The 12999-nt window shown below is 69.8% G+C and overlaps 2 protein-coding genes across 13 annotated transcripts in view; one reads left to right on the top strand and one right to left on the bottom strand.

Annotated features, from left to right (window-relative positions):
• The window catches only part of ARPC2 (actin related protein 2/3 complex subunit 2), a 31297-nt gene extending 27171 nt beyond the window's left edge, over window positions 1-4126 (bottom strand). The window contains exon 1 of the mRNA XM_035330944.1: window positions 4105-4126. Within this exon, the coding sequence (XP_035186835.1) occupies window positions 4105-4126 (22 nt within the window). The remainder of the gene's footprint in view (window positions 1-4104) is intronic.
• Window positions 4127-4576: 450 nt separating this feature from the next.
• Window positions 4577-12999, top strand: part of TNS1 (tensin 1) — a 41045-nt gene continuing 32622 nt past the window's right edge. For 5 of the 12 annotated variants that reach the window (XM_035330911.1, XM_035330912.1, XM_035330910.1 and 2 more), the window contains exons 1-2: window positions 4579-5021; window positions 11856-11894. In XM_035330911.1, the coding sequence (XP_035186802.1) occupies window positions 4995-5021; window positions 11856-11894 (66 nt within the window). In that variant the 5' untranslated portion in view covers window positions 4579-4994. Of the gene's footprint in view, window positions 5022-11855; window positions 11895-12999 lie in introns of all 12 variants that reach the window. The other 7 variants (XM_035330908.1, XM_035330904.1, XM_035330903.1 and 4 more) reach the window with 4 other exon arrangements.

Here is a 12999-nt window from a genome sequence, read left to right as displayed (position 1 = left end):
GGGGTGCCATGGGGATAGGGTATGGAGATACCTACAACACGGCACGCGGTGGTGGGGAGCGTTTGCCAGCGTTTCCAGGCAGGAGGAAGTGTCTGGTGGGGATTCTCTGGTGTCTGATATGGGGTTGTGCACCGGCAGGGCGTTGCACCCGGGGTGCTGGCTCCGTGCGTGAGGGAAGCCCGCGGCCGGCTGCAGTTGGTTAGCGTCCGTCACCCTTCCCACGCTTGTCGGGGGCTGGAGCCCCCCCGCGGGGGTGCTGCTGGGGTGGGGGGTGCGTGCGTGGGGCCGGGGCCAGGGGCCTTCTCCGCAGCTCCGCTGGGCCAGTGCCCAGGGAGGGGCTGCTCTGGCCAGGCAAGCAGCCAGCTGACTCACGCCAGCTTGTTATTGTAGGGTCTCCGGGGAGGGAGCGCGTGGGGAAGGGGCTGAGCTCAGGGAGAAAACGGCCTCTTGTCCACCTGAAGCCCCCCGTGTTTAACCCCTGCACCCCCGGGATGCTCGGGGAGCAGGGAAACCTGCTTCCCCCCGAGGTGCTTGGTGCTGCTCACCCCATCGCTTCCTCCTGCTGCCCAGGAGATGCTGCTGAGCTCGTGACCCCCCCCCCGGCTGCTCCTGGCCCCGCAGCCTGCCCTGTGCTGCGCTGCCTTCACCGCCCCTCCCTGTGGTTTCCCCAGGGGACCTGCCCCGAGCCCTCCTGCTGCCCCCTGCCTGCCTCCTGGCCCCGTTTGGGGAGAAAACCCATCTAAAAACCCCAAGCGGACGGGCTACGGTGGGAAGGGGGATGCGGCCGTGCCGGTGGCACCGAGGGGGACGTGGGGGCAGCGGTGTGGCCATGCCCCCGCGGTGGCGGGTGAGGCTGGCGGGGCGCCCGCAGCCCGTGGGCGGCACTGGGGGGGCCGGGGCAGACGCACAGACATCATCTGGGAAGCACGAAGCCGTTCCCATGCCCATGTAAGGCCCTTCTCGCACCCGGCCCCTCCGCTCAGGGATTTTTCCTTGCTGAGCAAACCTTCCCCCCTCGGCCTGAGGGGGACAGACGGACGGACACCGGCGTGCGTTCGAGCCCCCCAGCCTTCCTCCTCCGTCCCTCCCTGCGCCGAGGCCCTCTGCCCGAAGTCTGGGGGCTGCAGCTTCCTTTGAAAAGTGGGGAAACCGAGTCACGGAGCCCAGCCCGGGTGGTGACCGGGCACATGCGAGCCCCCGGGGTGCGTGGGCAGGTCCTGTCCTCACCCCCGGGCCGTGATGCAGGGGTGGGGGCCCCATCCCGTGTGTCCCGCCCAGCCGGGACGGTGCTGCTGGGGCCCACCCCAAGATGCTGGGTGCAGGGGGACCACGCGTGCTCCCGGATTGCAGCCCTGGGGACGTGCTGGTTCCGACAGGGGCCGCGTTTTGCCGTGGTGCTGCCTGGGGAGGCTGAGGAAAGGCGGCGGTGGCGGGCTGCGGGGGGCGGCGGGCAGCACGCCTGTCCCGGTGGCAGAAGCCGGCCCGCTGGTGCCAGTTTAGCTGGGGGACTGGGAGAGCTGCTGCCAAATCGGCCCTCCGGGGGGGCTCTGGGGGGTGAGCACGGCTGTGCTCTGGGTCCTGGTGGAAGTGGGGGCCGGGCGGGGGGCCTCGGTGAAGAGGGAACCTGAGGCACGGCACATGGCACGGGACGGAGGCATCGGCGGCCGCCTCGTTCCCCTTGGGGCCGGATCCTTCCCCGCTGGCCCCGTTCCAGGCCCGGCTTGTTTTCCAAAGTGCCCCCCACGATGGGGTCGGGGGGGGTTTGTCCATCATTAAACCGGGCGCTGGAGCGGGGCCAGGGCGGGCAGCGAGGCGCGTCCTGGCCAAAGCAATCGCTCCCGGCGCCCGCGGCACCTCCTGCGCCCTCGCACGGGGATGGGGGCCTCGGCTGCGGGCGGGGGACACGGCGGGGACCCATGGGGGTGATGGGTGCCGTGGGGGGCACGGCCGGACCCTGGGGCTGTGCCGGGCAGGGAGGACGCGGGGAGGGCACAGCCGTGTCCCTGCTGAGGCACGCGGCTGTCCTGCTGTCCTTCCCCCAGCCCCGTCCTCCTGGACGTGAGCTGGGCGTCCCATCCCCGTCCCCGATGCCCCGTTAGAAGCCACCCTGCCTCCAGGACAGATAATTAGCAACACCCATGGTCTCCACAACAGAGCATGGGGGAGGAATGTGGCAGGAATGTGTCCTTGGCCCTGGCATGGGCCCAGCCGGGGTGCGGGACGGGGGGCTGCGGGGGGCCAGCCCTGCGGTGCCGCTGTGCCAGCTCATGTTGACGCAGCGGGTCCTGGAGGGGGTTCGGGTTGTGTTTTTTTTTTTTGTTTTTTTTTTTTTTTCCTCTTTCCTTTTTCCCCTTCTTTACGTCACCACTGAAATATTCAGCCTCTGTCTCAGCTCTGGGGGGGGGTCGGCTGTGCTGCTCCGAGGAGCTGGGGCCTGTCCTGCACCCTCCGGGTGCTGAGACCGCCCGCGCTCGCTGCACGGGGGAGCACGGAGAGGCTCTCCCCGAGGGCTGGTCCCCACGTCCTCCCTGCTGCCAGGGGTGGGGATGCTCCTCCCGGCTGGGTGCGCTCTGGGATGGCTGTTTTGGGATGCGGAGGAGCTGGTTCAGGCGGGGGTCCTTCGCCAGGCCCAGGTTTCCCTGGGGGAGCTCTGCGAGGCCACCGGAGACACCGGGCCGACCGCTGGGCCCGTCGCCCCGTCCCGTGTTGGCTCCGGGATGTTTCTGGTGGCTGCCGGGGGACTGGGTTCAGAGACGCTTTAAGGACTTCAGTGGCTGTGAAGGGGACACGTCACCTCCCCGAGGGACAGCTCCATCGCCTCCCTGGGGACAGCTCCTGCAAGCAGGGGCCAGGGACGTGCTGTCAGTGCCCTCCGCTCACCCCCTCGGATGCCAATCCTTTCCCATCTGGCCCTGGCTCTTCCCACACTGGGGTTTCCCAGGGCCTGGGAGCTGCCCTGGGGCCGTGTCCCAGGGAGATTTGTGCCGGAGCTGAGCCGGGGTCTGTGCCCTGCTCCTGGGCTGGGGGCGTTCGTTGCTCCTCCGCCCCATCTCTCTGCTGCAAAGCCCCCAGCACCCCGAGGCTTTCCACCCTGCTCGGATGCAGCTGCCGGTGTGGGGGGAGATGCTTGGCAGACACCCGGCTGCCTCTCCCTGCTCCCTTCCACAGCTTCCAGGGGAAACTGAGGCACGGGGGTGCCGAGCGCAGGTCGGGTCGGGCAGGATGTGCCGGGACGGGGCCGAACTCGCTGCGGGGATCCATCTTATGGGGTCTGGTGGAAATCCCTCCAGTGACACCCGTCCCCTGCTGCCTGGCCAGGAGGCCACGCAGCCGCTCTGTGCCTCGGTTTCCTCACGTGCCGGGGGCTCGCTCCCTGCTTTGCAGGAGCACAGGCTGCAGGCGCCAGCAGCGGCTGTGCCGGGCTGAGGAGGACCAGCCCCGGCGTGGCGCAGGGGATGCCATCAGCGGGGTGCTCGGGTCCGACGTCCCGGGCGGTGCTGGCAGGCGTGGAAAGCTGTGGCTCGCTCCTGCCCCACGCCACTGGCCCTGGGGGGGAGAAGGCAGAGGGTGAGCCCCTTGCTGCCATCCCTCCCCATCCCTCCCCATCCCATCCCCTGGCTCCAGGCAGAGCCAGCCCTGGAGTTTTTTGGCTGGGCCCGCAGCGCGAGGACGGAAATGCAAACAGGAACGGGGAGGTGTTGGGCGAGAAAATGTCAACAGTGCCGGGCCCGGCGGCTGGCTCGCGGCCCCCCCGGCCTGTTTGCCTTTCTGTGGGCCGCTGTGAGGTGGGCTCGCCCCCCTCCCCGCTGCGGCCGGGGCTTCCCTGCACCGCCGCCCCCCTGCGCCCGGCTGGCCTGGCACTGACCGCTTGCTCGCACGCCGCTGCCGGTGCCCGCGGACAGGGCTCCGAGGAGGAGGAGGAGGCTGGAGGGAGATGGGAGGAAGGCGAGGGGACGTTGGGTGTGCCCCGGCTTTGGGACAGGCCAGGAGGGGCCGGCAGGGCTGCGTGTGCCATGGGACAGTGCCGCCAGCCAGGGCTCCCCCATCCTTTGGGCTTTTCAGCGCAGGGAGGGTGGCAAAGCTTCGCTGCCCCCGCTCCAGCACCAGCGGGGTACCCAAGAGCCATTTTTCGGGCACCTCATCGTACGCAGGGTGGGGGACTGAGCCGTCCCCTGTTTGGGGGGGGCAAACAGAAAGGCCCCAAGCCGGGCCCCATGCCCGTGCCCCTGCCACCCCCCCGCCAAGGGCACGGGGACGCCACCGGCGTCACGCGGGGCGATAAGGCCCCGACCCTGCGCCCGCCCGGGGCCCCTTGGCACAGGGGCGTGCGAGGCGCTGGGCTGGGCTGCCCGGGGGGGTCGAAATTTGGATTTGGGGTTCGGGGGGGGGGGGTGTGTGTCCCCCCTCGCCAGCACCCCTCGCCCCGGGCTCCCGGTTGCCTTTAAGGGCGTTTTGGGGGAGGCGAGGGGAGCGGGGCTGGGCGTGTGCGCGTCCGACTTGGAGCGCGCCGGAGAGAGGGAAGAGGAGAAGAAAGAGAGGGAGAAGGGAGAGGAGGGAGGGGAGCGGTGGAAAAAGCCACCCGGGACCCCCCCTCCTCCCCCAAGGCCGGGGCCGGCGCCCCAGGGTCCCCCAGCAGCCGGTGGCCTTGGGGGCACGGGGGGGCGAGGAGGGGGGCTGGCGGGACCCCCCCCCCCGGCTCCCCTCCATCGCCGGGGTCCTGCCTGTGGGGAGCGAAACCCTTCGGCTCTCCCCCCCCTTTCCCTCCCCTCCCTCCTCCCTCCCTCCTTCCTTCCTTCCTTCTCCGGGCTTGTCCCGGGGCGGGAGGGGGGCTCTGCCTGCAGTCCGCCTTCACGCCTGCCCGCCCGGGCGACGCTGGGCTCCCGCCTGCCCCTGGCCCCCCCCTCCCCGGCAGCCCCCCCGGCCGCCCCCCGCGCCCCCCGGCCAGGTGAGGCTGCGCTGCCGTCCCTCTCGGATGTAGGCAGGCGAGACCCCGGATGGATTTCGGGAGCGTCATGAACCAGGTACAGCCGGCTGCCACGGCACGGGGGTCCTTGCCCCCCACCCCCTTCCGCCCCCAAAACCCCATTAGGGGGACAAACGCTGCGCGGGGTGGCATCTCCTCGGGGCGTGGGGGGGGGACACGCGTGACACCCGTGTGGTGAGGGTGCTGCGTGGCTGGGGGACCCCGTCCTGCGCCCCCACACACACCCGCTTTGGGGACGCTGCTGTGGGTCGGTTCCCGGAGGGGGTCCCGCAGGGGGTGGGGGGCTCGGAGGGGGCAAGGCGGTGCTTGTGGGGAGCAGCGTCAGGGGAGGGGGCCAGGGAGGGCGTGCTGTGCTGGGGGGGGTCCCATCCCGGGCACCCTTGTCCCCTCACCACGGACGTGTCCCCGCGCAGGCAGCGTGCACCCAGCAGCCGTGTCCCCTTCTTGGGGTGGGGGGGGGACGCGGGGTGGGCTGCGTGTGTGCGGGGACAGCCCGGCAGCGCAGGGGTTAATCCCCCTCCCCGTCCTCCTGCGGGACGTCAATGGTTAAACCCCGGGTTAATGAGTGGTGAGGGGCCTGGGGGGGGGGGGGGGCCACCACGGCGGCCTCCCGGCCCCCGCCGCCGCCCGGGCGCGCAGAGGGTTAAATTCGCCAGGGCAGGTCCCGGCGCAGATGTTTTTGGGCTGTGTTCCTGGGAGAGGAAACGGCCGAGCGAGGCATCAGCCGTTTTGTTTTTAAGGGGAAAACAACAAAAAAGAGAACTGCGCAGCCCCGCGCTGAGCCGAGGCGAGGGGCAGCAGGGCCGGGGTCCGTCCCCGGGTGTCCCCGGGCGTGGGTGGTGGGGACAGAGCTGGCAGGGGGCGGCAGCGGCTGCGTCCCCTGGGTGCTCACGAAGGGTGCTGGGGCGGCCTCAGGTTTGGTGACGCGTTTTGGGGCGCCGGGGGGGACCTGGGCACGCGCCCCGTGTCCCTGCGGTGCGGTGACACGGGGAGGGCTGCGCTGTCCCCACGCTGCCCGCTGGGGCACGGCGCTGCCGGCGGCCCCCTGCTCGTCCCAAGCCTCCCTGCTCACCGCCACCCTGCCCTGAGCCCGCGGCCACCCCCGTGGTGGCACCCCCGGCGGACGCGAGCCCCTGGTGTCTGCTTTGGAGCCCAGCCTCCGCAGGGCAGCCTCTCCGCTGGCGTTCGCGGCTGGCCCCCGCGCCAGGAAGGGCAGGGCCGGCGGTGACGCTCTGTGGGGCTGCTGGCCCTCTGCCCCGCTCCTCGGGGCTGCGCTCGCCCGTGTCACCCGCTTCTGGGGTCCTGAGCCTGGCCTGGGGCCTCCCCACAAACACCGGGGGCCGGTGGCTGTCTGCACCCCGGCTTGTTCGGGGGAGCAGAGCCCGAGGGTTCGCCCGGTGCCACCCTCCCGCCAGCCTTGTGGCACCCCAAAACGGTGGCAGCTGTGTCCCCCCAGCCCCGGTGCCACCCCTGCGGGAGCAGGGCAGAGCCCCCCAGGTGGCGCAGGAGGCGACGGTCCCCAAGGCACATCGCAGCCCCACGGGGACCGGCGGGTGTCCCCAGCGCCGTGGGGCAGCCCACAGCCCGCCGTGGGGCTGGGGACCTGCCCGCTGGCCTGTCCCACGTGGGGATCCGCTCGGCGACCAGTCCTGTGCCGGGATCCCTGCCCTGGCCAATCCCACGTGAGTACTGGTGATCCGACCAATGCCACGTGGGGATCCACGTACCGACCAGTGAGGATCCACCCGCCGACCAATCCCCGCGAGAATCCACTCGTTGGCCAATCCCGCGCGAGGACCCCCGTGCAGAGCAATCCCAGCGAAGCCCCCTCCGTCCCGGCCGATCCCCAGGGCCGGTCGGGGTCCCTGGGGGGGACGAGGGCCCTGGGGTCCCCCTGCCCTGGGGGCTGGAGCCCGCGTGGGGCTGGGGACAGCAGGGTCCCTGCACGGGGCGCGGTGACCCCGCTCCTGTCCGGGGTCCCCGTGCCGGGGCAGGTGGCACCCGGGTGAGGGGTGTCCCACGGGTGGCAGCACCCACGGGTGGCGGCCGGGCTGGGAGAGCGGCCACGGGACGGGTGCTGGGGCTGCAGCCAGGCAGGCGCTGGCCTGGCGGGCCGGACGGTGCCGAAACGTTGCCTTTTTAGGTGCTGGAGCACAGCACGTCCCTGCCCGTGGCCGGCCCCGTGCCGAGCCCGGCGCCCGCAGGAGGAGGCAGAGCAGGGCCGGCCCCGCTCTGGGGCACGCCAAGGTGCCTGACCCCAAAAGAGCCCTTTTTCATCCCAAGAATGTCCGAGGACACAGCATCTCCCCCTTCCCCCAGTCCGGCCGCTGCAACCCCTCGGCCAATTGCTCAAACCCCTTCGGAGCCAGGAGCTGCCCTTATTTGGGTTAAAACCAGCTATTTTGGTTCAATCAAAACCAGCCGGAGTTGGAGGCCCCGCAACTTTCCCGCACATCCCCTTCCCGGCTCGGTGCCCACAGCCAACAAGTGACGTGCCACCGGGAGCCCTTGTGCTGCCACCCTCCCTGACCCTGTTGCCACCTTCCTGGTGGGACACCGGGGCTGGGTCCGTCCCGGCTGGGCTCAGGGCCGTGGGGCGGCTGCGCGGCGTCCCAGCAGCTCTCCGCTGCCTTCCCTTACATGGTCCCCTCGCGGTTGCTGCCCCGAGCCACCGCGCTGCCAGGGGACGAGGACTTGTTGCCACGAGGGTGTTTACGGGGACGGCGCTCGCTCGGAGGTGTTTGTTGGAAGTAGCAGGGGCGGTGGGAGGGGAGGGATCCTGCGCCGCCGGCGTGGTGCTGGGCAGGGAGACGCGTGCAGGGCACACGTCCCCGCTGTGAGCTTAACCAGGCGCCCGCACGTCAGCGGGGTGGCTGGTGGCCCCCGGCTGCAGCAGGGCGGCTGGGGATGTCCCCGGGCTGTGCCGCGGTGCCACGGCTCTTGGAGCACTGCGGGTGCTGTTGGAGGTCACCGCTGTCCCCAGGGGAAGGGCGCTACTGGGGTCATGGGGGTTTGGGGTGGCTCTGGTGGGGTGCTTGGGGGCGGCGTCCCCTTGCCATCGCCCTGCGCCGTGGTCGGTGCTCATCCTTCCCCTGTGCCTGGGCATGGGGTGAATCCTTTCTGTTTCTGATCTCACCTTGCAGCTCCTCTCGGGTTTTAGTGGCCTGAAACAAGGAGGCATGCACGGGAGAAAGAGGAGCAGGGCGTGCGGGTGCTGCAAGGGGTTCACCCCGCAGCGAGGCTCCGGGCTGGGGATCGGAGGAGAGCACTTCCCTCCCCGGGTACCGCCAGCATCTCTTGTGCAACGCGGCCGCCGGGACACGGTGACGCCCAGCCCGTGGCCTCTGCCCTGCTCCGGGAGCGCCTGACATGGGCGCTGCCGTGCCTCGGGGCCGGGCACGTGGCGGGGCCGTGGCACTGGGAAGGGGATGCTCGGAGGAAAGCCTGGGAGCAGCGGGACCTCTGCGCTCCAGCGTCCGCCCAGCTCCTGACTCACCCCCAGCTGCCAGCCAAACCGCTCCCGGGGCCGCCGGCACGTCCTGCCTGCAGCCAGCGGCTTTGCAGGACCCGGCTGAGGGGCAGAAACCCGAAAAGCAGCTGAGTGCTTGCCGTGCTGGGGTGCTGACCCCTGTCTCGGGATCCCCCTGCAAGCGGCTGGGTGCAGGCGCCCCACGCCTGGCACAACGGGGCGCCCGCAGCGCACCGCGCCTGGGCAGGGAGGGGCTGGGCCGAGGGGGGAGCGTGGCTGGAAACATGCCGTCCTCCCGCGGGGGACTTGTTGCATAAACAGGAGATGAGCTGCGGCGGCGAGAAACGCACGGTGTGAAATTTGGGGTGGGAGCAGGGAGCGTGGCGGGGACCGGGCAGGTGACCGGAGGGGTGCTGAGCCCCGGGTCGGTCCCCTTCGGATGTGGCGGTGCCACGGCTCTCAGCCTTGTCTTCAGGGGAGGTGATGCACAGCTGGGACGTGGGGTGACACACAGCTCAGGTGACTGTCCTAGGGGGACAGAGGTCCCCTGCGGGGTGACACGGCACTGGATGCAAGGGGGGAGCTGGGGTGACGTGGGCTGGGCCGGCTCCTCTCCACGCATCCTCTGGTGCCACCCCAGCGGTGTCCTGTGGGACAGTGACTGAGCCACTGAGTCACCGTCCTCTTTGGCAACTGCACTTCCCACCCTCTGCCCAGCTCTTGTGGCTCCACGGGAGGGGACCGTCCTCCCCGTGGCCCCGGGGCTCTGCTCTGCGTGTCTCCAACGTGCCAGGGAGCGCCCCGGGACGCGCTGGCTCCCACCGCTGCTCCTGGCACCGCAAGGGTCAGCACCGGCCCGGATATCAGACGGCTCGGGCTTGTTTATCAGAGCTCCTGGGGAAGGGAAAAACAAAAACCGCCACCCAAAGGAAGGGATATGCGTCAGCGATGGGCCTGTGTAACCCACCGGCAGCTGGGCGGGCTGTGCCGCGGGCCGAGGGCCAGTGCTTGCCCGGCCCCGAGAGCGGCAGCGCGGCATCCTTGCTTCCCGCAGCCTGACGGGGGGGACCCCCAGAGTCACCGCTGGTGTTTGCTGTGTGCCCGTGGCAGGCAGGGCAGGGCGCTGGATGTCCCAAGGGCGTGAAGTTTCTGCAGATGTGACGGCTGGATGCAGGGGGAGCCCGCTGGCACTCCCCAAGTGCAGGATGTGCTCTGCGCCCAACCCTTTACGAGACATCAGGGAGCCCACACGGGCCGTGTCAGAAACTTGGGCTGGGCAGGTTTCGCTGCCCGGCCTTCACCTTGGAGGAGAGGCCGGGTCTCACGGCAGGGACCCTTGGGAAGGGCTGCGACCTGGGGGGCGCAGGGCTGGGGGTGGGCGGCCGCCCCGCTGCGCCTCGTTCCTCGCATTCCTGGGCAGGGCTGCCGGGCGGAGGGGTCGCGGCGGCGGGAGCCGGGCGGCAGGAATGCAAACACCGGCGGGGGGAGAAGAAAGGCGGCTGTGTCTGCTGCGGCCCGGCAAACCCGGCCGGGGGGCGCGCGAGACCCCCTACCTTTCCCCCCCCAAGCCCCAGCGGTAGGGGACGTGGGGGTCCCTGGGGATGGCGGTGGCCCTGTCACCTGTGTGTTCCCCAGCGTCTCCCTTCATCCCCCCGACACAGGGGCAGGATAGACAGCGAGGGGCAGGGGGTGAGGGGACGGGAGCAGGGCTCGCCGTTGCCAAGTCCGGCTGAAAGCCCAGCCCCATGCTCGCAGCCCTGCTGCCACCAGCTCGGGCGCCTTGGGGACAGGAGGGATGCTTCTGTGCAGCTGGGTTGGGAGCTCGGCTTCCGAAGGAAGGGCTGTGCTGCCTGGTCGGGGGCTGCTCTCTTCTCCTTGAACCCAAGAGCTCGTTTTAGCCAAGCTGGAAAGGGGCAGAAACTTAAAATGGTGTTAGGCTCCTGCCGTCCTCCTAAAACTGCCTTTCTGGGATGAGAGAGAGACAGGCGGTGCTGGTGCCTCCTGTGAATGGGAGGAGAGGTGCCGGCTGAGCACAACCCCATATTAGTCATCAGAGAATCCACCGGGGCAGGGAAGTACGACCACGGACACCCCCTGAAGCTTCTGCAGCTGAAGGAGCATCTGGAGCCTGAAAGCTTGGTGCGGAAAGCAGAGGGCGGGGGGGGCATGCGCCCTACCTGTCCTCAGTGCCCTTGTGTCCCGTGGCGGGGGGAGCAGAGTGGCTCCCCCCACTCCCCCCATCATCAGCCTCGGGAACTGGGGCTCGGGGGGGGGGGGGTCAGGCTTTGGGGAACCTGTGTGAGCATCCCTTGGGGGGGCTGTGTGGGGCGCAGCGTGGGGCGCAGCGCGGCCCCGTGCCGGCCCCGTCCGCGGCGGCTCGCTGCCGGAGAACATTCCAGGGAGGCTGGCGTGGGGCCAGCGCCGCGGGGCAGGGAAAGGGGCCTTTTATGGAAGCGTTTCTGCATTAGAATAAAATCATAATAATAATGCGCAGGGGAAGGGAGCGGGAGGAGGAGGAGGAACCCCTGAACAAAACACGAAGGCGGGACGGGAACGGTCCGGCAGCGGGAGAGGGAGGGGGCACCGTTAGGATCTGGCTGCTCACACTGGGGTTTTGCCCCAAACCTGCTTTTTGCAGTCCGTGGCCAGGGAGGAAGAGTGGGGTGCAGGGGATCCCCGTGCCATGGTGCTTGGGGACCGGCCCCTGCGTGATGTTGGATGTCAGAGCTCATCACCTCGATGCATCAGTGCCTGGGCCGGGGCAGGGGGTGGCTTAGTGGGGTCACTGCTCCCGGGGACACACGTGGGGAGCAGAGGCCACGAGGTGCCCCGAATCGCAGCCTCTCGCCACCAGCAGCATCCCCAGGCCTCCCCGGGGCTGCAGCGGCTGCTCGCGGTGCTCCCGGCCCCAACAAACAAGGCGCTGCCTCTCCCAGCGCGGCGTGCTGCTGCTTCCCAGCGCGCTGGGGCGCACGCAAAACCCAAGGTTAATTGTCAGTAATTGCCGCTGGTAATTAAGGTAACAATAGCTGGGCTGTTCGTCTGGCGTCTGCAGAAGCGCTCACGAGGCCGGGCTGGGTTTTGTTCCAGGAGCTGGGAGCTGCTGCCATCAGCCCCGCCGTGCCCACCCGGGGCTGCAGCTGCCCGTGCCCGGCCGAGGACGTGTGGCACTGCCACCGGCACGGGGCGTGGGGTGTCCCCTAGTCTGCCCCTGTCACTCCAGAAGCCCAGCCATGACCTCGGGACAGTGCCTGTGCTCCTGCCCGGGGTGGCAGGGCCATGGGCTTGGTGTCCCCATCGCTCCCACTGGGTGCTGGCTCTGCCCGGGGGATGCTGCGCCCTGTCCTCTTCCCGTGCCGGGCGCTGTGGGGATTAATTCGTGCCCTCTCTGTTCCCTTGCAGGCTGCCACCCCGTGCTCCCCCGCTGTCAACTATGAGTTGGTAAGTGCCCCCCGCCCCGCGGGGAGCCGTCCCCGGACTCCCAGAGCTGGGGCTTTTTGGGGAGAGGGGCTGGCATGGGCCCTGAGGAGGACGGGCGGGTGGGACGTGACCGGCCTGGGCTCTGGTGTCCCCTGGAGCCGGGGGCCTCCCCTCCCAGCTTGGAGCCGGGGCGGTTTCTTGCACGCCCGGAGATGGTTCTAGCAGATGTGCCTTTGGCTGCGGGCGCCCAAGGCCGCACGTTAGCGTCCCTTGCTATTGTCACCCCCTTCTTTTGTCCCTCCTGGGGCCGTTTAGTAGCCAACGGATGTGCACAGAGCTGGATGGAGGCTGGGGGGCATCTGGGGTGACATGAACCCTTCCCACCCCAACAGCTGGTCCCCCCAGCATGGGGGGAGCAGGGCTGGAGCCGTGCTCCTTGCCACACTGTGCCGGACACGGGGGGGCTTTGGGCAGCCTGGCATGGCGCCGGGTGCCTGTGCCCCCCAGGGACCCCGACCGGGCACCCTGTGGCACAGAGGATGCTCAGCACGGCCCCTGCCAGCTCACAAGGGCAGCGCGTGAGCAGGGCCCCGTGGTTATCTGCCCCGGTTTTAATCTCCGCCTGCGGGCACTTATCGTTGGCAAAAACGTGTTGGCTTCGCGCTGGGACCGTTACTGCGGCTTCGGGAGGAAACGAAACGGGTTTGCCCCGCTGCCAGGGCTGGAGGTGGCAGCGCTGCCCCCTGCTCAGCGGGGAGGCACAGCCCGGTCCTCGGGTCTGCTTTGTCCCCCTGGTCCCAGGACTGAGACCCCCATGAGCCGCCCAGCTGGGTCCTTTTGCTGTGCCACCCCAAGCACCCCAACCAGCGGTCCCCAGACAATGGGATCTGTCCCCTGCCCCTATCCTTGGGGTCTGGACACTGCCCTCCCCTGGCCCCAGCCCCTTTTCAAAGCTCCAGAGGCCGCAGGAGACATCTCACCAAACTTCCCCCTCCCTGAGCATCCCCTGCCGGGGACCCTCGCTCTGCCCCCACAGCACCCCATTTATCTCAGGGAGCTGTGCAGAGCGGTGCCCCGCGGCCAGGCCGAGTGCGGGGCTCGTGCCGTTGTTCTCCCCGTTGCACCG

Source organism: Oxyura jamaicensis, chromosome 7, assembly GCF_011077185.1.
Source record: "Oxyura jamaicensis isolate SHBP4307 breed ruddy duck chromosome 7, BPBGC_Ojam_1.0, whole genome shotgun sequence".
NCBI lineage: Eukaryota > Metazoa > Chordata > Aves > Anseriformes > Anatidae > Oxyura > Oxyura jamaicensis.
Note: the sequence above shows the minus strand (reverse complement) of the source record. Positions and strands in the feature narration are given on the sequence as shown.